The 24,991-nt window shown below is 55.8% G+C and overlaps 2 protein-coding genes across 13 annotated transcripts in view; one reads left to right on the top strand and one right to left on the bottom strand.

Moving 5' to 3' along the window:
• The first annotated feature begins 1,164 nt into the window (after positions 1 to 1,164).
• On the top strand, positions 1,165 to 17,093 carry CRYBA1 (crystallin beta A1). Of its 2 annotated transcripts, XM_080563323.1 has the most exons (6): positions 1,165 to 4,702; positions 5,350 to 5,414; positions 6,275 to 6,393; positions 8,060 to 8,201; positions 8,856 to 8,998; positions 9,154 to 17,093. In XM_080563323.1, the coding sequence occupies exons 1-6, from the start codon at positions 4,672 to 4,674 to the stop codon at positions 9,299 to 9,301; spliced, it is 648 nt and encodes a 215-aa protein (XP_080419449.1). In that variant the 5' UTR covers positions 1,165 to 4,671; the 3' UTR covers positions 9,302 to 17,093. The 2 variants fall into 2 exon arrangements, with proteins under 2 accessions (XP_080419449.1, XP_080419448.1); XM_080563322.1 differs by lacking the exons at positions 8,856 to 8,998; positions 9,154 to 17,093 and having other exon boundaries at positions 1,165 to 1,607; positions 4,513 to 4,702; positions 8,060 to 8,843.
• Positions 9,804 to 24,991, bottom strand: part of NUFIP2 (nuclear FMR1 interacting protein 2) — a 42,566-nt gene continuing 27,378 nt past the window's right edge. For 9 of the 11 annotated variants that reach the window (XM_080563308.1, XM_080563316.1, XM_080563312.1 and 6 more), the window contains 2 exons: positions 19,465 to 19,497; positions 9,804 to 18,867 (listed from right to left, as the gene is read on the bottom strand). In XM_080563308.1, the coding sequence (XP_080419434.1) occupies positions 18,815 to 18,867; positions 19,465 to 19,497 (86 nt within the window). In that variant the 3' untranslated portion in view covers positions 9,804 to 18,814. The remainder of the gene's footprint in view (positions 18,868 to 19,464; positions 19,498 to 24,991) is intronic. The other 2 variants (XM_080563309.1, XM_080563310.1) reach the window with 2 other exon arrangements.

Below are 24,991 nucleotides of genomic sequence, written 5' to 3'. Positions count from 1 at the left end.
CCAAAAGACCCCCCCCCAAAAAAAAAAAGGGACACGGCACCCTCCCCCCCCACCCCCAATTGCTCTCCCATGGGGGGGGGCGCGCACAGCTCCTGGTACGGGGTGGGGGCACCCCGGGGGTGCTGCGGCACGGCTCGGCACGGGGGGGGGGCACCCCCGGGGGGCAGCGCACAGCGTGGGGGGGTCAGGAAAGAAGAAGGGGGGGGGAGGATGCACAGACACGGGCCCCGTGCGCGTGCACGCCGGCGGGGGGGGGGGGGGTGCACGCGCGCGCGCACGCACACCGGCGCGGCCCGTACCGGGGGAGGGAAGGGAAGGGAAAGGGGGGGGGGGGGCGCTGCAGGAGCCGCAGCCCCGTCCCGGTGCCGGTGCCGGTGCCGGTGCCGGGCGCTCGCTCACTCACCCGGCGGCGCGGCGGGGCCCGGCGCTGGAGGAGGCGGTGGCGGCGGCGGCGGGGCCGGGCCCCGGTGGCGGCGGCGGCGGCGGCGCGGGGCGGGGCGGGGCGGGGCGGGGCGGGGGGGGGCGGCTCCGTACCGGGGCGGGCACTGCCGGCTCTGCGCGCGCCGCCCCCCCCCCCGCCGGGCGCGGCCCGGGACGGGACGGAGAGGGCAGGAGGGGGCGAGGGGCGGCGGGGGGGCGCGGTTCCCCCCCCCCCGGGAGGGTGCGAGGGATGCGGTGCTGCCCCCGGTGCGCGTGCACCCCCGTGCGCGCACACGCGCGGTGCGCGCACGCACAGGGGTTGCACGCGCCCGCAGCGCACACGCAGCGCACACACGCCCTGGTGTTTGCACACCCCCCCCCAGTGCACACACACACCCCCTGGTGCAGGCACGCCCCCAGTGCACACACACACACACCCTGGTGCATGCACACCCCCAGTGCACACCCCCAGTGCACACACATATTGGTGCAGGCACACCCCCAGTGCACACACACAGTACACACACACACACCCTAGTGCATGCACACCCCCACTGCACACACACACACACCCTGGTGCAGGCACACCCCCAGTGCACACGCACACACCCTGGTGCTTGCACACACACCCCCAGTGCACACACACACCCCCCAGTGCACTTACAGCCCGTTGCACCCTGCAACACACCCACCTGGCCATAAGCTGGGTTGGAAACCCACCCCCCCCCCAACACCCCCAGCACACAGAGGGACGCACGCACACTTTTGCACAGCCTGGTGCACGCTACTGCGTGCACACAGAGTAGGCTCGCACCCCCCCTGGAAGTGCAGCACAACACGATCCTATGGCACACCCCTGTAACACCCCGACACACGCAGTCCCCACCCCGTGGCACATCACACCCCGCGATGCAAGCTGGAAAGCACTCGCGTGCTGTCAGGAATCCGAGCAGCTTCTGGGGACAGCCTGCACGGTGCCCGCAGCTGGCACAGGGTGCTGCTTTGGGGGTGTGGGAGCAATGAGGCCGTTTGTGCTGCTGGGGGTCCCCCTTTTTTGGAAGGATCCAACCAAGGGCAGTCCTCCTGGCAAGGGGAGGGTTTCCGGCTGATCCCCGCACGCACTGGTGTGGGCTGAGCTGGAGAACGCAAGGCCAGAGGTGGAGGAGCCCCCGCGAAATCATTTCACGGCCAGTGCTTCTCCCCACGCTGCCTGTCCCCAGGAGGGCTGGGTGCAGGGAGCTGATCGCTCTGGAGAACGCCCGCTGCCTCGGACGGGAGGCAGCACGTGGTCAGCAACCAGCACCGAGAGCCGCAGTGCCTTCGTTATGCCCCTTCCACTCGTGTCCAGCTCCGGGCAGTGTGTCTGGGAGGTTAGGCACAGCCCAAGCCCACAAATGCTGCAGACCCCCTGTGGGCCACCCCGGCATGCACGGTAAGGGCTGGCAGCCTGGGGAAGCCGGAGAGAGCTTAGGGAATGGGGACCCCACAGTCAGGCAGCCACAAGCTCTTCCCAAAATCACTATTCAGAGCATTCATTTCTGCCCCAAAGCCCTGCATGGACACTGGGACCTATGGGACTGGGATCTGCCCCCAGCGCCTTCCCCAGGCCCGGAGCCCAGTGGCGGATGAGGCACAGCCCTTGCAGCGATGGAGGACAGCAGCCGTGAGCGCAGCTGCCTGCTGCTTTTGTGGTGCTTTCCTTTTGTCCTGGGCACGTGGCGCTGAGCGCAGGGAGCTGCGGCCAGCTGGAGAGTGGCAAGGGGGACGGGCGAGACGGAGGGTCGGTGGCTGCGGTGGCTTATCCTGCTACGAGGGGATGCATCCTGCAACTGTACCTTGGTGCCCTGCCTCCCGGCAAGCAGCCCGGCCGACAGTTAGAGCCTGCGGCAGCTCCTGCTCCCTTATCGCAGCGGGCAGGCGGCAGCGGGGCTGACGTCGGTTGGGGCTGACGTCGGTTGGGGCCGCCGAGCCGCCGGGCAGCACCGAGGGGCTCATGGAGCCTCGTGCACCTCCCCGGGGGTGAACACCTCCGCGCACATGGCAAAATGCCCAGCACACGTCTGCGGGATCCTGTCTGACCCCACCAGCCCTGCCCTGAGCAGCTCTCCCTCAGCACGGAGCTGTGCGGGGCTTTACCGGCCCTCAGCAAAACCCACACCCAACAAACTCCCCGCGCTGTGCACAGCTCTATGGGGGGCAGCGGGTGCTGGCAGCATTTTGGAGTGCCCGCGTCAGGCGCAGACGTCTGGCCACAGCAGCGAGGGCCCCGCGTTGGGCTGGGAGGGGAGGCATCTGTTTCGCAGCGCCACGGGGTTTGCTAAATAGGTCACTGCTTTTTTATAGTCTCCAGGATCTAGAAAAACCAGTTGTTCCTGACAGCCCGCGGACCCGACAGCACTGTGGCAGCAGCGGTGGCTCCCCAGGCTCTCGCTCCCGTCCTCCCATGTCCTCGGCGGGGGGATCTGCCCCCAGGAGGGGCTCGGTGCGAGCTGCAGGGGGACCTGCAGCACCCCTGGGTGCTACGCTCTGGCCATGCCCGAGATGGGGTGCACAAGGGGGGGGTTCTCCCCCACCCTGCTTGTGGCCGGTGCTGGCTGCCAGCTCCAGGCTTTGCCCAAGGAGCATTTGCAGCATTTTCTGTTCGCAGAGGGCACCAAGGCCGGCTGTGTGTGGGTGTAGGGGGTGTGCGGTGCCGTACACCCCCTGCACACTGCTGCGCGCCCGCATGCGCCAGCTGCAGCGCTGCCTGACCGGGGTGAGCTCTCCCTCTAGCGGCACCAAGCTCCTGGCAAAGCCTCCATGCCCACAGGGCGGCCGGAGCCGTGCCCAGGGCATGCCCAGGGGGCTGGGGGGCGTTGGGGACGTGCTCCAGCCCACATGCCCCTCTGGCAGTGTCCCCAGAAGGCAGGCTGGAGGATGTGTGTGAGCAGAGCAGGGTGCGCACGCTGCTGGGGTGGGTGCCCCAATTCATCCGGGGACACTTTGAAGGCTGTTTCAATGGCTGGCAAGAGGGCAGCCGCCCCCCACCCTGAATTTGCTGGGATGTAGCAACAAAATGAGCCACTGTGTCAGTGTCAGACCTCAGCAGCACTCTGCTTCCCCCCACTTCACCACCCCGACCCCCGTAATTCGGGGGGTCCCCATCCCTATCCCCAAGGACGACCCCAAAGCAGGGGTGCCCCATCTCCCCGCACACACCATCCCGGCCACGCAGCCCTGCTGGGGTCCCCGCAGGCCACGCGCCAGGCCGGGCCGCAGGCCGCGCTGACGGGGCGCTTTGTTTTGTGCTGCGAGGACAAAAGGGGCAGTCAGACGCGGGCGGCGCTTTGTGCCGGCAGCCATGCGCTGAGGCAGCAGCCCGCGCCGCCACGCTCGCCTCCTGACCCCCGGCGGCTCGGCCTACGCCCGCCACGGCCCCCACAGCCTGCATCCCCCATGGCACTGCAGCCTGTATCCCCCATGGCACCCTCAGCCTGCGCCACCCGCCCCGCCATGGCCCTGAGGGAGCCCTGCGGGGAAGGGGGAGCAGGACCTGGTTGCCATGGTTACTGTGAGGCTTAAGGCCTAGGTGCACCAGGTTGCCATGGCTACCGCGAGGCCTATAACGCCGCCCAGGCCCATGGCGGCCCTGCCACCCCCACGGGCTCAGCACCAAGGCCATGGCGGCGCTGTGTGAGCTCAGGGAGCAAGCACCGCACCGAGGGCCTGGTGTGGCTCTGGGGCTGCGTGGGCAGGGGGCCCCGCAGCTCCCACCATGTTGGAAGGAGCAGCCTCACAGCCCCCTTGCTGCCACGGGGCTTGTGGCTGCCCCACAGCCCCTGCGCCGCCCCACGGCACGCGGAATGGAGGCAGGGACCCGCTGTGGCCGGTGGAGCGAGGCTCACCGAGACGCTGCCACGCTGTCCCCCCGTGCTCACCTGCACCCGGGCCAGGCCAGCCCTGTGATGGCGCAGTGCATTGCTCCTGGAAAATGCCAGAAGAGTCAAAATGTTGAGTCATTCATGCCCAAGATTATCTGTGCAAACAGCCACCCCGATTATTTTTGTTATGATCAATTTTTTTTTTCCTTTATTTTTTTTTTTTTTCCCCAAGAATGCGGCCGGGACCATGGGGATGAGCTGCTGAAATCTCTGGGGATCAGCAGAACAATGCCAGCGAGAGCATTGTGCTGACGGCTCCGCAAATGCTGGCAGCAGCTCCTGGCCGGCAGCGCCCTATAAAAGCCGAGCCGCTGAAGTAGGCAGACATGACATGGGCGAAGCAGCAGTACCGCCTGAGCTAGGTGAGTCCTGGGGCCGGCCCGCTCCACCCCAGCCCCTCTCGCCCTGCTGCCGCTGTGCGGATGCTCCTCTCCGGTGGCAGGAGAGGAGCGAGAGGTATCTGGAGGGCCCACACGTCCCTGCTGGCAGCTCGGGCATGGCGGGTGGCAGAGAGCCCCCGCGGTGTGAGGTATCTCCGTGCCCGGCACCTGCCTGGCTGGGGCACAGCACCCCGGTTGGCACCTCGGGCTGTTAGCCATGGCTGTCCCGATATGAGGAAGGAGTGCCCAAGGGAGGCATAACAAGGGTAGGGATGGGAGCGGAGGGTCTCTTGGACCTCTCCAGTAATAGGGCAGAGTCTGCTCCCCAGAATGGCTCAGGGGGTTTCCTCGCCATGGCTGGGGGAAGAAGTGGACCGAGAACTGCATCCCGGCGTGACACGGGTGCATGGGCTCCGTGCCACGGCCGGGAGGAGGGAAGGGGCCCCGTGGTGGTGGTGGGCAGGCTGTGGGCAGGAGGGGGACCCCACTTTGTCTGTGTCTCGGAGCCACCTGCTGTGCCCCCCACACCGTCCTGCAGCTGGCGAGGGTCTCATTGAGAGACCCGTGAGCGGGCAGGGGGATGCGTGGCAGTGCTCTGCAACACCCATTGCTTTTCCTTCCTTCTCCAGATACCTTTCCAGCAGCAAAGATGGCTCAGACAAACCCTCTGCCTGTCCCCATGGGCCCCTGGAAGGTATGTCCTTGCACCCGCTGCCTCTCAGGTGTGGAGGTGGGAGACAGGGAGGGGGCAAAGCCAGTCCTCCCCAGCCAGAAAAGCTGCACCGCAGGGAGCGAGGCCGAGGGAGCCAAGAAAAAAAGTCACAGGAGCATGCCTCCTGCCTGCTCAAACACCCCCGGGGGGTTTCATAAGCCTCTTTGCAGCACCCTGGCCTGGCTGTGCCCTGCTGTGACAACTTGTGCTGTGCCAGGCAGCTACCGCAGTCCCCCAAAGCCACACTCTCTTATTTGCCCTCCCCTGTGGGTGAGGGCAGGCTGGCAGGGTGGGCAGGGGACAGCAGGGCACAGGGGCTGCAAAGGGGGCAGTGGGCATGGCAGGGCAAGGTGGAGAGCAGCCCTGAGGGCACCAGGGATGGTGACAGCACTGGGGACAAAGCCAGTTCACAGAGGGAACCGAGAGGGAAAGGAGAAGCACGTGTGCAAGCAGGGCAAAATCCTGCCAAAGCATGGAGAGGACAGCGTCAGCCGCAGCCCCCAGGGAGTTCCCCCTCACCCTTTCCCCGTTAATCCTCTTTGCCCTAGAGTGTTCAGAGCAGAGGCCGGGAGAAATGCCAGCCACAGCTCTGCCACCCGCCCGTCCCAGAACGGCTCCGGACGGCACTGCTGCCCTGGGGACTGATCTCCGCAGGGGTGAGCAGGAGAGCGGAGCAGGGGCCGGCGTGCGGCTCCCCCAGCACCAGGCAGGGCACTGCAGGGCCAGGGATGCCAGCCGGCTCTTCCCCAAATGGAGCATGACCCTCTGTCTTGAAAAGGTGCTGGTTCTCTCGGGGCCACTGCCAGGCAGTTCGCAGCTTGGCAGCTCGTTCTCTGTTCCAGATCACCGTATACGACCAAGAAAATTTCCAGGGCAAGAGGATGGAGTTCACCTCGGCCTGTCCAAACATCATGGAGTGTGGTTTCGACAACATCCGCTCCCTAAAGGTGGAGTGTGGCGCGTGAGTACCCGGCTGCCCGTGGCGTGGATGCTTTCCCAGGTGGGGGGCTGGCGGGGCAAGGGGTGCCTGAGCACGTGCAGGGCCGGCGAGTCTCACCCCACTGAGCTGGAGCCAAGCACTGCAGCCAGGGGAAGCCAGGTACGGGGATCCCACCCTGCCAGGGTAGAGCAGCGAGCTCTGGGCAGCACCAGCATGGACGCTAGACACACAGGGCCAGGGGACAGCAGCAACACCTTTGGCCTCATCTAAAACTGCCTCTTGCATCTGGGAGCAGCCAGGTTGGAGCTCCCCAGTGCTCAGCATGAATGATGCCTGAGGATGCAGCAAAGACCAGTGCTCAGTGAGGGGCTCTTGGCTCACGAGCTCAGCCTGGTGCCCATTCACCCGTGTAACCCCATGAAGCACCATGCCTAAGAACCCCATTTCTCATCCCAGGGCCCAGCCCTGCTCATCAGGGCCAGACCAGAGCCTGCCTGCAGCCTGCGCTGAGCTGCCCCAGTCACTGTTAGGGTATGGAGCAGAGCCAGGGTTCTCCCTGCGCATGGGAACCTTCCTGTAACAGGCGAGACAGCTCTCGAGCTGCTCTGAGACGCTGTGCGTAAGGAGCAGTCCCCATGGCAAACATCCCGCTGGGGCCGGGGAAGCAGACAAGATAGATTTGCACTGCTATATTTAGGATTTGTAATGCTAATGGGATTACCGCAGCATGCGTGCTCGCGCCGTAATCAGCTCACTGCTCCACTTGACGTGTTCCCAGCCAGGCTGTTCACCTTGCTTACTAGGAGGCTGACTGCAGGGCATGGGATCAGGGCTGAGTTTTGGTCAGTGGCAAGACCTAAAAACCCTGCACTCAGCGTGCCCCTCAGCATCCCCTGTACCCCATAAGCAGGACCACGGGCCGTACAGCGGTGTGCCTCCCTCCTTCCAGCCCCCAGCCCAGTCTCTGCCTCCCCGCTTCCCTCAGCTGTGGATGTCCCGTCCCTGGTCCCTGTACAGGGAAGTGCCCAGGAAGGGTCTGCACCCCGTGGGGTGCCCGGGCTGGGGGCAGGTGCTGGGCAGGCTCTCGTGGGTGTGCAAACTGCGTCCTGTGGGGTGGAGGCGTCCCTCTCACCTCCTTGTTGTTTTCAGCAGAGAGGGACCCAAAAAGGGAACAGGCAACAGCTCCCAGGCCTGCCCAGAGCCAGGTTGGTTCTGCCTAGTTTGGGCATGAGGAATTCAGGTCTTTCCAGCTGTGCCAGGCTGTAATTAGGAAACAAGTCAGAAATGAGGTGTTTGGGAGAGGACACCCTGCTGGAGATGTCCTTTGGCACCCTGACATGATGCCAATCCATGCAGATAGCCACCGAGCTCTGCTGGGGAAGCGAACCACCACCAAGGTTTGCAGGTTGGGCCCCTTGAGGGTGGGATCCCACCCCCACTGCAGCCAGGGGATGCTGGTGTTGCCATGCTGAACGCTTCTCAGGCACCAGCCAGGCTGTTACACCCTCTCCGGGTGCTCTGCCCACATCCAGCACCGTTTCCTTTCCTCCCAAGCAACCGGGCTTGCGGGCGGAGGCCAGACCTCAACCTCCTCCTTGCACCTACATCCACGTACCGGTGCCAGCCCCGAGCAGGATGCCCAGAGCTGCTGCAGGAAGCCCTGGCAGCCCTTGCTCTGTTTTTGCAGCTGGGTCGGTTACGAGCACACCGGCTTCTGCGGGCAGCAGTTCATCCTGGAGAGGGGAGAGTACCCGCGCTGGGACGCCTGGAGCGGCAGCAACGCCTACCACATCGAGCGCCTGATGTCCTTCCGCCCCGTCTGCTCTGCTGTGAGTGCCCCCACTCCTGGGCTGGCTGCAGCCTCCTGTCCCAGCAGCAGAGGCACAGGCAGGGCAGGAATTGCCCCAATCAGGGCAGGAATTGCCCCGGGCAGGGCAGGAGCTGCCCCCAGGTGTCTGCGCTGCAGCATCCTCTGTTGCCCCAGCACAGAGCCGGGCAGGGGGTTGGAGGCAGCACCGGGCTGCACAACAGCTCCCAGCTCGCACGTCTCTGAGCCCAGGCAGAGCAAAGGCTCCCAGGCAGCACCCTCAGACCAAGGGAGTGGGGCTAGGAAGGGCAAAACTGCTATGCCAGGGGCTTTGCAGGTAGCGGAGGCTCTTAGAGTGGGCTCAACTCTTCCCCTAGTGCCCAGCAGGATTTGCTGTAGCTTTCCTGTTTTATAAGGCTTTAAAGGGAATTTCTGTGTCTGCTGTACATGAGCAGAGCTGTTGCTGACACCTCCCAGGACAGGCCCTGACCCTGCCCCAGCACCTTCACACCAGCCCTGGGGGCTCTGAACGCTTCCATCCCTTGGGCTGCACACACAGCCCGCAGGAAACCCTCCAAACCGGGCTGCACGGCGGGGCAGCCTTTGTGCCACTGCCCCAGCCCGTGGCTGGGGAGGGAGCACTGCCTCCCCCTCACCCGCTGCTCTTCCGTCCCAGAATCACAAGGAATCCAAGATCACCGTCTTCGAGAAAGACAACTTCATCGGCCGCCAGTGGGAGATAAGCGACGACTACCCCTCGCTGCAGGCCATGGGCTGGGCCAACAACGAAGTGGGCTCCATGAAGATCCCCTGCGGCGCGTAAGTGACGGGCAAAGGGCCACAAAGCACGGACGTGCCTGGGCTTAGCAGCGGGGACAAAGCACGGCCATCACAGCCGGAGGGGGGACGCCCCGTAACTCCCTTGCTTACCTCTCGTTCCCCTTACGGCCGCCTGACGACTCCGTTTCTTCCAGCTGGGTTTGCTACCAGTATCCCGGGTACCGCGGCTACCAGTACGTCCTGGAGGCCGACCACCACGGGGGAGACTACAAGCACTGGAGAGAGTGGGGATCACACGCCCAGACCTCCCAGATCCAGTCCATCAGGCGCATCCAGCAGTAGCTGCCCGACGCCCGGCCCCCACTCTCGAGCATATCTTTGCAAGGTTTCTAAAGCTCACCGGCTCCCTTTTGGTGCTAATACCCCCCTCCTGAAATAACAACCCCTTCTTGTACCGCAACTGCTTATGGAACAACACTCCTAAACGGTACCAGCTGCCACAACTGCCAATAAATGTGACTGAAAGAAAAAGATAAAACCAGCTCGGTGGGTGTTTGCTGTTGTGCGCTTGGAATCGAAATCCCACTTCCCCATCCCAGAATGCGGCCCCTAAAGGGCTCCCTTCCTCCTCCCAGCCCTCCCCTTGCCCGTGAAGGCACGGGACACCTCGCTCCAACCCCCACGAGGCCAAGCCGTGCCCAGCACCGGCCACTCACATAGGCACAGCCCCAACCACGCGTGTGCTCCGTGGTCAGCGCTGCCCGGCCAGCAGCCGCGCAGCATCCCCAGGGCCAGGGGGATGCTCCGTAAGAGCGCAAAAAAAAAAGTCACACCGACGCCGACAAACTTTAAAATTTTTATTCAACAATTTACATCACTTATTGTCTGTCTTAACGTATTCGATCTACACAAATTTCTTTTTTTTTTTTTTCCTGATAAAATAATAAAATTTGGATAAATTTTGAAGACCTGTTGGTGCAGAATAAACAAAATTCAGGTAACTTTTTTTTTTTTTTCTTAAACATTTAGTGTGAAGTATGACATCATTGGTAAAGATACATCATGCCATTACAGCTCATGGACATTACCTATCCTTACAGTCCGTGACATCACCCATACCAGCGCAGCGGGCTGCGCCAGACACAGCTACAGCAGGTATTACACTAACTCTTCTAGCCACCCTCTCACGACCGGGAAAACGCCTACTTTTTCAGCTGGGCACACAGAGTGCATTAACCTATTCAAAAATACCAGGAAGGGGAGAAGAAAACAAAACCGACCTTTCCTGTTTCGTGTGGTTGCACACTACAACATCGACGACAAAGAGGGGCTGCCCCTCTCCGCAGGTCAGAGGTAATTCAGCTCCTGAGCAGGTAGAGCACAACCCCTCGCGGCGATTTTAATACACACCAGGGAACTGAAGGAAATGAGAACTATCGGCAGGGCAGGAGGAGAGGGTTCCTGCCCGGGAGAGCCGTGCCCTGCTCCTGCGGGTCTGCCTGGAGAGAGCTCTCCAGCCCAGTGCGGAGTCGAAGCGTGCGGTGGTGTTTCGCACCGCTACTAACACTGAAGTATTCGGGGAGGGGGAGAGAGGGGCATCCGTCCCCCGAGTAAACAAGTCGAGGACCTTCGGAGGCTTGCGAGCCACTGAAGGTGTGTAAGTACACGTGTGATGGTAGATAGAAAAGCAGCCCTGTTCTGTATGAAAAAAAAAGCTGTCAAGTTAGTACAAATTTCTGCCATGGTGAAGGGAACACGGGGAGAAAGCTGTCGGGGTCCTTCTCCCGTCACAAAATCCAGACGCCTCTGCACAAAGGCTCTGGGCTATGCAACAAGTTTTCAAAGGGGGCACCTGCAACCCAACGCACATAACTCATGAAAACAAAGCCGAAATAAAGCTCTCACCCCGCAGACCGGAGGGAGCCCCTGCTCCGCTCCAGCTGCTACAAACCGCACGCACCCCGCGCACACACACCCGCAGCGGGACAGCGAGGAAGCCCGTCCCTCTCGCTCACAGTGGGAATACAAAACGGTAGGGTTTCTCTTCGGTTATTTTGCCGTTAGAAGCCTCAAGTTTGCCCGTGCCACCAGCCTGCCCAGCGGCGAACGCGGCGGGCAGATCTCCATCCCCTCCTCCAAGCTGCTTCGCGTGGCACGAGAGCACGGCCGGCGCGGGTACGGCCACCGCGCTCCCGACCAGAGAAAAAAGGGCACTCGTTCATCCAACAGCACAAAGTGTATCCGAAACAAGCCAGCTCACCCCTCTCCCTCCAATTACTAAAGTAGGCTCTTTAAAATAAAAAAATAATATATATATTTATATAGATATACAGAGAGAGAGAGAGAGAGACAGAAAGCAAAGGAGTGAGAGGCTACTAAAAAATCAAGAAGCGCCAGTTTTCTGCTACAGCTGTCAGCAAAGAACTGTCACCTTACATCATACCCTCCGAGATGGTGAAGATAATGTAGGCAATGACAGCACAGGAATGCAAAAGAGGGCAGATAAGTCACTTCTGGTAATGAGACACAAATTAAACTTTCAAAACATGTGCATAGCTTTATTCATCTGCTTCAAACTAACCTTTTCACGGAGCTTCAGCGAAACCCGAGTGTGCAAAATGCATTTCTAAAAAATAATGCAAGCAAGCTTTCACATTTACAGTGGCAGAAGTACGGAAAGACTAACAGAAATCACACGGACGGGCGAGGAGAGAGAGAGAGATGAAGAAACAAGAATTGCACAGCTTCATATTCTGAGTCACTGACTGCAAACATAAGCATTTCTACTTCGTTAACTGTAAGCAAGGCATGTTTACTTTTCCTTTACAAAAAAAAAAAAAAAAAAAGAAAAAACCCACAGTAACAAGAACCACAGCCTGGAAGGGAATAAATCCCCTGGGCAATGGGAATCCCGGCTGCTGCAGAGAACCCCCAGTTCCAGAGTGGCGCTGGCTCTGGACCTTCACCTGGTTTTGCTCTGCAGGCAAAGCACTGCAACGCTTATTTCTGTCTGCAGGAGAACAGCAAAGCAGATTCTTTCTCTCACCCCCACTCCCCTCAAAAGTCGCAGAAAACAGGTCATGTTAGGAAAGGAAAGGTGCCATCCCATAGGACATTTTCCCCAAACTGTAAGACAGCCACTATCCAGACTGGCTTCGAAGCCTCGTTTCGACCGCAGACCCGATGGGCCACAGGGACAAGGACCGCTCCCCGACCGGAGATGGGGCTTGGTTATGGGAGATGGGGCTTGGTTATGGGGCATGGTTCTGGGAGATGGGGTTTGGCTAGGGGAGATGGGGCACAGTTAGGGGACTGGCGAGCCAGCAGCCCGGCTCTCCGACGCAGCGCCCTGCGGCAGCTCGCGAGCCACTGCAAGGTCTGTTTAGACAGACCGAGCACACACGCAAGGCACGTTCAGGATATGGACACACACGCACGTGTGTAAAAGAGCAAACGCTGGCCAAAAGATGATGCTGGATAAACTAATTAAGCAGGCGGGGAATTGTGGTCTACGGCATTTATACACTATTTTCCAGGCAGTTGTAATCCCAAAGCATTCTTCCTACACAACTTTAGACCTTCCCTCACTTTACTAAGATTTTTTTTTAGAGGATTTTCTATAGATAGTCAGTTCTCTCTACCTTCTCCAGCAAACTCTTTCTCCGTGGTGTGCAAACCTCCCTGCCAGCCCTGGTGGCCTGGGTGTCGCCTACGGGGAAGAAGAGGTCCTGGAGCCACCTACACCCCGTGGCAGCGCCCCAGGGCCCTTCCTCTCGTGCCACATGCCTTCGGGCTGCAGCAGGGGAGGACGCGGGACACGGCGCCAGCCTCGGGGAGGCAGCCAGGCAGGAAGGAGGCCGTGCGATTTTTAATACTGCTGGTTAACTTCACATTGAGATAAAGTATTAATTTTTTTTTCTTTTTTTTTTTTTTTCCAGAGATGAGCAATTTCCTTCCAAAGATCTATTCAAACAGAAAACAAAATATTCAAAGCGGAGACGAGACAATAGCTCATTGAGATTTTTGACCTCACAAATACCCAGGCATCTTTCCCGCACCGCCAGCCATCGAGGAAGGAGAAGGTGGAAACCTCGGGGATTTGCACTGCCCTTCCAATAGCAGCTCGAGAAAAGGAAGGAGAGAAAAAAAAAAAAAAGCACAGTGTTCTTTCAAGTTAAGAGTTCTCCTTTTGCTTGCGTTTGCATAGAAATTCCCGTAGGTCAGCACCAGGATCAGGTACAGCCCTCTCCGACACCCCAGCTCCCAGCTCCCCGCAGTTAGTGGCTGTGTTACAGGAGGGTTCAACTATCCTCAGAGGAACTACATGGTCACGTAAAAAAGTGCATCACACATTCTTGATTTTCAGGGTTACTTATAGCAGCAGCAGCATTAATCCAAGACACGAACAGTTGTAGATTCATTCTTAAATGCAGCAACACTCAATGAAATGTCTTCGAGGAAGGTCACAAGAGGGTCCTTCTCAAAAGGATAAAATGAAAATTAGACTATTTAATATAGACAAAAAGGAGATAAAACAAAAAAATTAAAGACGCATAATCTTATTTACATTAAAAAAAACATTCTTGTTAAAATATCTTTACAACACCTAAGCAAAAAAATATGTATTTTAAGAATAAAGCAGAAACTCCTAAAGCAGTATCCATTTTTGGAACCCTTATTTAGCACCTGAGGAAAGACTGTATGGAAAGCAGACAGTTTTTTTTGTTGTTTTTTTTTTTGTTTGTTTTTTAAGAAAACTGTAAGTTGTATTTTTGCTAAACGTTCATATGTTCGCAGTACACGAGTTTCATACCACAGAAAGAAATGAAGTAGTTTTTTTTTTTTCTTTTTCTTTTAAAGATACTCTACTCGTTAATAAGGCTGTAGAAAAGGGACACTGCTATCTTACAAAATGGCTTTAGAGCTCTGGACATGCCGTAATGAAGCTTTCTGATTAACAGTCAAGATTAATACAGGTCGGCATCCCCTGGCGAAAGCACGGGTAACGACTTTTGCTCCCGGAGCAGACCGAGGGGCGGCCGCGCGCAGCGCTCCCGCGTCTCCTGGCACCGCGCTGCCGAGCGATGCCACTCGCGAGGACCTCCAGCAGGATACAAGGAAGCCAGCCTTACCCTGTGGTGTGATACGAATTGTGCAAATTTCTAAAGCTCTGTAAGCTCCGGACGGCGGCGCAGCCGGCAGAGGAGACCGAGATCTTCCGCTCCTGCGCGCCGAGTCCAGACTCGCGGCTCTCGGCTGCCTGCGCTGGGGCTTTTTCACAAGGAAAGGCAGGAACACACCTCGTCCTCGTGGTGGCCGAAGCCAGAATTACCCTCGCTCCTTCCTCACGCCAGCCGTCTCCCAGCCTCAGACCTCCTCTGCCTTCTGCACCCGGGCGAAATTTTGTAGCAGCTTTAAATTACGGTTAGCCTCGTTCCCTCCCCTCTTGACCTTAATCATCTCCCTTGTAAACAGCCTCTGCACGGAAAACAAATCACTACACACACACATACAGAATGATCTTCTAGGGACAAGACTCCTGAAAGCTCCGGACACCTTGGCAATTCACTGAAAATGCTGAATCAAGAGCAAAAACTGGATGCAGGGGAAAGCTACCGGCTGCGTAACAGCAGTCCCGAAATCAGCCCGAGGTGCTCCCGCAGTCACCCGCCAGCCTCTTCTGGAAAGGATGCTGTCGTGCTGAGGTGATGCCCTCTTTTAAGGTGAAAAGCACTCATTACACACACAGCTCAGAGGACAAATTCCATCTCTAAATTTTGTTCCGAGCAGGAAGTGATTTCCCTTCTGATTTAGCTAGCCGGCTCTCCCTGTTACCGACCCCTGGCCGTCAAACAGCTGGCATGCTCGCAACCCGGAGAGAATTTTCTTTTAAAAGAAAATTCACATTTAAAAGAAGTTCACGGCAGCGAGGGAAGGCAAACAGCGGGGCTGGCGGTTCAGAAAGGGCAACGGGTTGAAGCGGGTGAGCACCAGAAAGCACACACTGGAGCTACCCACGTTATCGGAGAGATTTCGGAAATGGGTTTTGCAGATGGGCTTCGAACAAAACCAAAACGCAACCAGACCTTGAAAGCTGAAGACCTGGCAAACAGGCCCAGAAGAGGGGACTGAGGGGCTTGGAGGACCTTCCTCTGCACAACCACTGCTGGAGGAGGAGAGCACGGAGCAGCTTCTGGAAGCAGACCAAGCGCTCCCCGACCCGCCAAGAAAGCACGTGCCCGAGCCTCGGGTACACGAGACCCCAAAAGACACCCTACAGGACCTGCCGGGGAGGCAGGAGAGGTGGGGAAAGACCAAGCCTCCGTCCAGAGGAGAAAGCAGTGCCGCAGGGATGCCCACGCACCCGCACGTCCCCTGCCTCGGGCAGGAATCACTACTCAAATAAATAAGAAGCCAAAAAAAAGGGGAACCGGGCGGAAAGGGACGCGTAGAGCCTCCACCGAGAACAGAAAGGTGAAAGAAGCCTTAACCTGAATTAGTTTGTAGCCATTACAAAAATAGGTCGTGATTTCACCCTTAAGAGCCGCTTCCCAGCGCCACACACATTCAAGGGGTTTTGTTTTGAACTTCCTCAGCTCAGCGTAACGAAAGCAATGGCACCATGAACGCACGCTCCTTCTCCTCGCGCCGCGGACGCCCCCGCGCCCAGCCCCGGGGAGGGGGCTGCGCACCCCCTGCGGGCTGTTTTTGGTTTATGCTACAGTACTAATACTCTGAGTCCAACAAACAAACCACGAGACCGATCAGGAACACCTTAGCATTAATTCAACGCGCTAAAATTAGTCACAGCTCAATTTTAACTTTTTTTTTTGTTTTTTTTTTTATAAGTTTACACAAAAATAATCAGAAAACGGATTAAATCTTAAGATATTTTTAATAAGTGCTCAGTAAGGAATTGTGTGAGGACTTGGGGAGGACTGCAGACGGACAGGGCGAGTTACACAAAGCACAGAGAAAGCTTCTTCCACGGTCCTGCCTGGCTCCGGGCACTACCTAACCAAACCTGCCCTGCCTTCGGCGGCGGGCTGCAACCGCGAGAGCTCGGAAAGAGGGTTTCCTAACCACGTAGTGCTGAGCACGTGCCGAGGAGCTCGTGCAGACAGACAGACAGACGGGTGTTTGAAGAGGGGATGCTCACAGACACAGCGGAGGAGGCGCCTCTACGCGGGTACGGCCAGCATGGGGCCACGCGGCCGCGAGACAGAGCAGCGGGGACGGACGTCGGGGACCAGCGAACCCACCCATCGTGTGTGCACCGTGCTTCCTTCAGAGCTCCTAGCCGGGGCAGGGCACCAGGACAGCTCAGACCCCCAGGGGAGCAAAACAGGTCTTGGTTTTGTCTTTTTTTTCTTTTTTTTCTTTTTTTTTTTTTTTTTGTAATGGAACCCAGCCCTTAAGGCGACAAGTGACTACACAAGGCAAATAAATACACAGCAGAGCCTTAAAGCCAGGAAAACAAACTGGAACCTTTGCTATCAGCCTTCAACGCTTTTTTTTCATTTTGAAAATAATAATAATAAAAAAAGATTTCTTCTCCCTCACCCCTCCCACCAGCCCCGTTGTCCAGTTTGTTCAACACCTTAAAGCTCAGGAACGCCCCAGCTCTTTCGCGGCGGAGCGGGAGGCGATTCCGACTTTTGGCAAGCAGTTGGGAGACTCGACAGAAGTAAAAATAGGAACGTAGGAGGACTAGATGTAGGGCACATCTGTAAACATGTTGTACATCTGCAAGTTACACACACCTGCAAGGGTGATACAGTTTATAGGTGAAACAGAACTATCAGCGACTGGCCAACCACAAATTTCTGAGCTTGGACTGATACAATACATCGCTACTATATAGTATCATACGAGGGTATTATACTATATAGCACTTAATACATAAAATGGAGTAGGCAATCCATAGTCAAACTTTTAAAACTAAGCATTGCGGAAAGCTAGCAATCTTACAAAAGGTACAGAATTAAGTTTCGTTGTCCCACCGTGAACCTAAGCGCTTCATCCAGGAACAATCTCATTAAAAGAACAAAAACAATTAAAAACGCATGCTACATACTCGTCGTTAACACAAAAAAAAAAAAAAAAAGAAAGTGGATAAACCTAAGCACGAGGGGTAGGCAAAAGGTTTGGGCTTCTCTGCTTCCTGTAATGCCCCATAGGATCCAGCCTCATCGGAGGATTCAGCACCTCTGCCGAGCTGGGTGCCCAGGCACACGCGAGCTGGCGCTGAGCTCGGAGGGGCCGGAAACCCCTCGGGGTTGCTTTCATTTCAGGATTATTCTCTGCTGGCTCTCGCGTTGGACCCTGCGGTCCTCCCACCGGGAGCCCCCCCCCGAGAACCACGCAGCCCCCAGACGGTTTGGACGTGCCACACACAAGCTGCAACGGGACAGAGCGGGTTACACAGCTGGAGCCCGCAGGCTGAGCAGCCTTCTCTACCACTGCCAGAAAGCTCTCCTTTCTTTCGGATTTTTTTATTTTTTTTTTTAATTATTATTATTTTCATTCCTAAGCCCTCCATTTTTGTAATAAAATATATTTTTATTAAGAGATAATTAGAAGCAGAGCCCGGAAATACACAGACTGCGTTAAAATATAAAAGAGCGTTTCCAACGGGCAGGTGCGGGGAGCCCAGCCATCGGTGATCTACGGACAAATTGAAAAGGATTCAAGTTCCCATTTTTCTTTTTCTCTTTTTTTTTCTCTTTTTAAAATTTTTGTGGTTTTTTTCCTCCTTTTTTTTTTTTTTCAATTTTTTAAGAGAAAAAATAATTAAAGAAGGGTGAGCGTTAGCAGAACTCAATTCCACTTCAGTTTTTCAATGAAAATGGGAAAAAAAATCCAGCACACGTAGTGTTAGGAGACAGACAGAGCAAGTATGAAGCACCTACGTTGAAAGCAAGAGATTTTTTTTTTTGTTTTTGCTCCCAGTAATACAATGGCATTAACCTGTGGGAACAGTGGTGTTTGCTGTTTTTTTTTTTGTTTTGTATTTTTTTTAAACCATATTAAATGCCTAAACCAATTATTTAAGTTTTCCATGTTGTCTTTTAAAACGAAACAACTCTTCAGTTGCAATAGTCCAACGTGTAACCGGAGCCAGGTCAACTGTGTGACTTCACCATGCATCCTAGGACTGCAGTATTACCATCTTTCCCCCAGAAGAACGATGCTTTAAGACAATTTTCCCAAAATAGGACTGGCTGCTTTACTCCTGGCAAAAACCTGTGTTATAATTCTCTGGAAAAAAAAAAAAAAAAAAACTCTGCAAACTTCAAGGTGTTTCTCCAGCATTCAATGGAAAACAAAACAGGAAAAAAAAGGGGGGGAGGTGGAAGGGAAAGGGGAGATGAAGGATGGTGAATCATCCTGATTTCCCTGTGATTAGTGTGTCACTACAGTCACAGAACAAGAAACAGAAACCTTGTCAAGTGGAAATGCCTCTCCAGTGGGTTGCTGTTGCCCATGTAGACGACAGCAGGAACTTTAGAACTGGGCTTGTAAATCGAGTCTGTGTTTGTTAATCACTTGCATTCACTCTTTAAACAAAAACAAAACGAAAAAAAAGAAAAAAAATCTATTCAGTACCGGAGATTAAATAATCACGTGTGTAGTCTCGTTGAAATAAATTTTCAGATTCCTTAAGAAGTCTAATTACTTTCAGTCGCCATTTTTAAATAACTATATTATATATTTGTATATATTATCCTGTGATTCTAGTTATGGTTCCTCTGCTGCACTGAAGATTTAGAAGGAGCATAAAAGCCTTTTGTCCCCCACGAACAGCACGAGTGCTGCAGAAAGGTTATAACAGGCAGTCTTGTCTTGCTACCTTCATTGATCCGGGTGATCCATGGCTTCATCGTAGGTGATTATCCTTTTGGGATCTGGAAAAGAAAGCAAAATCCTAAGTTTTCGGCAAGCTACTTTCAGAACCCGTGGCTTCCCAACAGACCTGCAAGATCCTCAGCTGTAACCAAAAGCCTCCCACCCCCAAAAGAGGCACAATTTAAGGCAGGTCACCAGCTCCGTGCAGATCTGCACTTGCTCCCCTCGTTGCATAACCGTGCAGCAACACCATGGGCAGCACAAGGCCCCCTGTAATGCTCTCCCCACACTGTGGTCACAGACGAAATAGGGGGGAGGTACCCAAATCTAAAGCTTAATCTTGGGTGTGACGCCCAGCACCAGACAAATAAAACGATTATGACATGCACATGTGCAAGACTCATGAAATCTAGACTGGCCCTGTTTTTCTTTCTTTCAGGTGCTCTGCTTCACTCGGAGCCTCCCACAGCCACGGTACAGCTTGCTGTCCTGGCTTTCAGAGATCCCAGCACAGATAAACCCAAGGAGATGCAAACAGCAAACGCCCAAAATCTCGAGCATCTCCAGACACCGGCACGGCCAGCTCTCAAGACCCGTCCCGGAGGTCAGAGCAGGACAGAGCGACCGGGTTTGTTTGTTATTCCCAACATCCTTACCTTGCTTCTGCAAATTCCAAATCATTTCCATTTCTGTGAAGACAAAATGAGAAGACCATTGTTACTAGGTGCATCTAGGTGGTACCTAGAGACAACCCCAAACAGGCTTTAGTTTCTGGAGTGTGGTGCGACACCACCACCGCTGCGCTGGGGCTGTTGGACAAAACCCACCCCGCACAGCCCAGCCCCAGCAGGACTGCAGGGATCTGGCGATGAAAGGCATCGAGACAGCTGTACCACGGCTGGAGGTATCGGGCGACCGAACCCTGAGTTAGAGATGTCACCACCAGCCCCTATTCCTACAGATCGCAGCCTAACTCCAGGATTTACAGCTCTGCCTCCAGCGCTGCTTTACGCCTTGCAGCCTCAACGAGGAGCCTGCAGAGATGGTTTTCACGAGCCGACGCGTTACATGCATGATACAAGAAGTGCTGGACAAAGCAAGTTCTTCGTGGCTCACAGCATGCTCCCGTCAAAGCCCTCGGTGCCGAAACTGCTCCACGGCCACTGCCACACAGCACCGGCACAGACCGCGGAGCGATGCTCCAGGGGCGCGTGGCTCTTTCCTCAGTTTCCCTCCATGGCACACGTGGCACAAAAACCAACCCAACCATCCCAGACCTCACTGGAAGAGCACGTGCCTTCCTTTGTTTACCTAAGGAATAACAGGAAAGTTAAACGTTCTCCTCGTTCACATTAAGAAACGACAGAAGGCTGCTCCGTTTAAATTAAGCCCCTAAAAAATTAAGTCACAGCAGGTCTTCAGAGACCTATTCAAAATAACTATAGCTAGCCGCTCTCAGGTTGCATTTATGAGCTAGAATATTTATGAAGACGCTAACTGTACCCTGCGCCCAAGATTAAGAGGCATCATTATGGAAGAGAGCAACGAGGAGGAGCACGCGCGGCAGTAGCGATCTTTAAAGCCTCCCTTCTGCCAGAGGGGAGCACGGCTGCAACAGGTGGGAGCAGAGATGGCAACAGGTTACTGAACAACACAACGCGCTGTGTGGCTGCAACGCAAGCAACAGGTAAACCACACAAGGGAAAGAAGCTGAGAAAAGCCAACAAAACCCCTGGCCCCAGCACGACGTGTGCCCAGCGTCGACTTGCGTCCCTTTGGCTTTTGTTCCCTACAACCTCGAGCTCCCCGGGGCAGGAAATTGCATGCAAATAAATATGACCTGTCCTCTCTGCACAATTAAGCCTTTTGTAAGGAAGGCCCCGACCGACCGAACGTTACAAGGTCTGTTATTTTTGCCTCACAATAGCGGCAGTGCTTTACTTTCACCGAGGAACCCGAAACACTTTGGGGAAAGCAACAGCCCCTAACAGGGACACGAGCTCCCGCACCCCGAGGGGTGAGTCCCCAGAAATAAAGCAAACCAGCTACTAAAATCCCCTCCAGCAGAATGGGTTTTCCATTCACCGTGAAGTTAGATGCATCATTTGAAGACCATCAATTTTTTGAAGACCAAAAAAATAAGAGTAACCCTTTTCAGACTCCAAACAACCTTCCTTTACTTCTTTGGAAGGAGCAGTAGGGGAGAAGGTGGTGCGAAGCACCCTGTGCATCCTAAACACGTGGATGCAGCTGCTGGCAGGTGCTCAGCCTGACCCACCTACCAAGCCAAGCACCCCCAGCGAGCTGTCCATGACATCCACTGCTCCCGACGCTCCTGGTACCTCCTGCCGTCAGACGAGGCCAGCAGCACGAGCCGGAGGTAAATAACTGCCATCCACAAACCCTTGCACAACCTGGCTTCAAAGCCGGCCCTGCTCCGAGCCAGGGGCCGAATGAGGTCACCTCCAAAGCCGTGTCCAACCTCTCCTTCTCCGCGGCTTTCACAATCCGCGAGGCTCCACCACGGCCTGGCCTCTCCAGCCCGGAGCCAGCAGGCGCAGAGCAGCCCCTGGGCATCCACGTACGGAGCTGCGGGTAAAGGAGCCGCTCGTGGGCGCTGCCACTGGAGCACAGGGGCTGCGGGGAAGGCTTTGATGTCAGGACCGGACCAAGGCACCCTGGTGAATTGCACTGAGATTCCTCATGGGCCAATAAACTTTACAGCAGGATCGGTACGTAACCGTGGAGGGGAAAGGAGTCTTTATGTGGTGTCTCGTTAAGATGGGCACTTTTATATACGTTCTCCTTGCTAGAGAGAATGCCCCTGCAAACAAACGTCTCTGCACTGTGCAATGTTCTTTGCTCTTATAAACCTAACACAAACTGACAATCGTCCCTAAATTGAACAGCTAAAAAAGAAAATAACACAGAAGGACCATCCGTGCTTGACTTCTCCGCAGGACACAACGATTATGTTAAGGGATCGTCCAGGAAATAAAGCAAAAATTAAAAACTTGATGCTGCAGAGACTCATCATTATACCACTGGGCAGCAGTTCCTGCCAAGTGGAAAAAGCAGAGATTTGTATAATTAAATCAGCTTCTGCCCAGCAGCCCATAGGCAACCGACTGAGCCCTAGCCCCTTCCCGCCGAGGGAGAGGGAGAACCACGGCTTTTCTCCCTCCTCCTGATGCAAAGGAGGGGAACTGCTGAATTCACAGCTCTGCTGTTTCTTCTGACCCAGTTCACCAGCCCGGCGAACGCCACTCCTTGCTGGCCCACGCTGCCTCGCTCTATTTTCCACGCCGCTCTTCTGCTTCTTCATGCGAGCAGAGACGTGGCGCAGCCGAGACGCCGCGAAGGAACAAAGCGGCAGCGCAGGCAGGAACTCAGGGGCAAGGCAGCAGAGGAAAACTGCTGCAGATTCCTCTCTCCTCCACCTACGTGGTCTTTGCTACCACGAGACCTCGCGTACCCTCTGCTCAGCTCGCCAGGAGGATGCTAGTGAGCACCCCAGCACAAGAGCTGCCGTACAGAGCCCGCTCCGAGCCACGGGCACCCTCAGCCTGGGAGATCACAGCTGCCCCGAGAGAGTGAAATTCTGCAAAGCCTTGGCAAGAATTGTGGAACGAAACGTTTCATCCAGCTGTCTTTAAAAGGAGGAGTAAAGCAAGGGGAAGATGTTGATTTCAGTGGAAATAAAGCTGAGATACTCCCAGGCTCCTCTTCTCAAGGAGAGGACCAAACCACCTGCGAGGAGCAGACCCAGCCTCAAAGAGACGAGGGTTTTGGCAATGCCACGCCAGGATGAAGGTTCGGTTCCGACCCAGGGGGGAGTGAAGCCCCTGAGCGAGAGCATCCCTCCTTCCTGGTCCTCGCAGCCTCCCCCACAAAGCTCACGTCCCCGGCTCCAACCAGACGGCGTAACCCACCGGCGCGTAACTAACTCAGCTCCACCTTGCTACATCAGACGCGGCAGCAGCGGGTGGCAGGCACTGCCACGAACGCCGAGCGGCAGGCGCTGCCAACCGAGGCAGCCACGCTGGGGACCGGGTCTTACACTCAAGCGGGTCGGATGACCAGGGGAGCCTCTCCGCCCGTACAAAAAAAATAAAAGGGAAGCACGGAGTGGGAGCGTACAGGAAGCAACATGAAAAGCATCCAAGGACAGGAGCATGCACCAGCGGCCCTGCCAGAACATTCCCAGCACCCCGACCTGCGGGGAAAAGGCAACCCGGGCGCGTGAAGGAGCTCAACTTCCTCGGCCAGGACCTCGCTGCCGGCACACACTTCTGGCGGTCAGGCAGGAGGGTCACTGTACTCGCTGGACAAACCGTGCACAGGAAGGCCGGTTTGCTGGAGGTCACCTCGAGGCTTTCCCGTAACCGATGTCCAGCCCGAGGCGAGGATCCGCACGACCCGATCGCAGCCACTGCCACCAGCAGCACCACGGGCACAAGTTTACGGCGGGCAGACGGAGGCACTGCAGCTGCTATCTCCCTGCCTCACCCTTTCTCCACGTGCTGCCCGCGCTGGATTTACCGCTCGTGGAGCTCGGGGCAGGGAACGCACCAGGGCAGGTGCTCCGAGCTCGTCCCTGTCCTTGCCCCGCAATCGTGTCTCTGTGGCCATAACCCCGGAGGCAGGGCAGATCCGGAGATCAATGGAGACTTTGCTCAAAGACAAACAGATTGATCCGAAGAGGGAGGAGTTCACCGGCCTCTCTACCTCCAAACCAAACAAGCCGAGGACCCAGCTACCCACGACACCCTAACGCCTGCCCGGGCATGGAGCCGCTCCTTTCCTCCCACAGAGGGACTGGCTGGTCCCGGCTGGGACCCCAGGAAAATAACCCAGAATAAATGGAGAACCACGTGGGAATTAACCGCTGCTGCCCCACAAACTGCTCCCCGGCAGCTCAATTTGCCAAATACTTTCCGATCTGGTGTGACAGAGGAGGGCACGCACACGGTCTCACTGCAGGACCGTGGCACCAGGGTTTTCCATCGTGCACAGGGCAGGGAAAACGATGTTCCTCCAATACCACTTACACTAAACTCACCACAACAGCCTCCAGCAAACACCAAACCACAACGTCCAGCATCACCGCAGAAAACGTACTAAAACCTAGACTGATCTCTGCTTGGTACACCCGCGATAGCACCTGGAGACGAAGGAGAAAGACGAGCTCAGGCTGCTCGGAGCGCCCTGCCACCGCACTAATGGCACACCCGTGATCCTGTACCCCTAAATAACACCCCGAAGCCGGCACAGACACAGCCTGCAAAATAATTAGGCACAGAGGAGTGGCAGGGCAGGAGCCCCATCTTCCCAAGGCATCTTAGCACCAGGGGTGCTCATTTTGGCTGCCCAGAGCTCGGCCCACGTGGGGATGCCTGCAGGAGGAGAGGAAGGAGCAGAAAGCAGAGCTTTAAGAAGCTATTTAGGTGTCTGCTCTTGCCACTGAATGTAATTAACCTCAGCGGTCACAAGGACTGAACTCAGCCAGACTTTGAAGTTAACACCTCCTTAAGAGGACATGGGAAGGGAGTGGTCTTTATTTTCCTGTTGGTACTATTGTTTTACTGGGGTCTGTCTTTCACGCAGCTGGTGAGAAAGGGAGAGCCGATGAGCCTTGCTGAGGCTGCACAACGTTGCTTTTGTACAAGAAAGTCCAGGCTGACAAAGGGAGACAAATTTAAGCGTTAGAAACGTTTGCAACCTTAAGAGGATTTGCCCAGGACCTCCCTTCTACACCACGCTAGGCTTGTGGTACCCCATTTCTGATGAGAAACTGAAATTTAGGCTGCGGGCAGACAAGAAATGAGTACAGAAAGCTTGCACTAAAGCTGGAATAGACTGAGCAGAGGGTAGAGGAATAAGACAGACAAAAATCAATCGAATGCTACTAGAACTTAAAATGTTAACACTGTGAGAGTATGATGCCCTGGAAAAAATATAATTATTGTTTTTAAATGCCTGGGCTTACTATTACTAAAGGAAGCTATCTAAGATTCTGTGTCTTAGACAAGGAGTTTATAAAGAGGTAAATTCACAGCTTTGTGGTGGGTCAAAACACAACAAGTTTGCCAAAGCCAGCCAAACATCAACCCCTCTGCAGAGGGGCTGAGACACTACCCACGTGGAAGTGCCCCCACAAAATGGGTGATTGCCTTCTTCACC

The sequence above is a fragment of the Anser brachyrhynchus genome, assembly GCF_964034855.1.
Source record: "Anser brachyrhynchus genome assembly, chromosome: 20".
Taxonomy (NCBI): Eukaryota; Metazoa; Chordata; class Aves; order Anseriformes; family Anatidae; genus Anser; species Anser brachyrhynchus.
This window is presented reverse-complemented; position numbering and strand designations above follow the sequence as displayed.

Excerpts from the sequence above, each read along its gene's own strand:
- CRYBA1 (XM_080563322.1), top strand. The coding sequence starts at position 4,672 with ATGGGCGAAGCAGCAGTACCGCCTGAGCTAG. Across the intron at positions 4,703-5,349 it reads AGCAGTACCGCCTGAGCTAG|ATACCTTTCCAGCAGCAAAG; the intron begins GTGAGTCCTGGG and ends TTCCTTCTCCAG. Across the intron at positions 6,394-8,059 it reads CTAAAGGTGGAGTGTGGCGC|CTGGGTCGGTTACGAGCACA; the intron begins GTGAGTACCCGG and ends CTGTTTTTGCAG.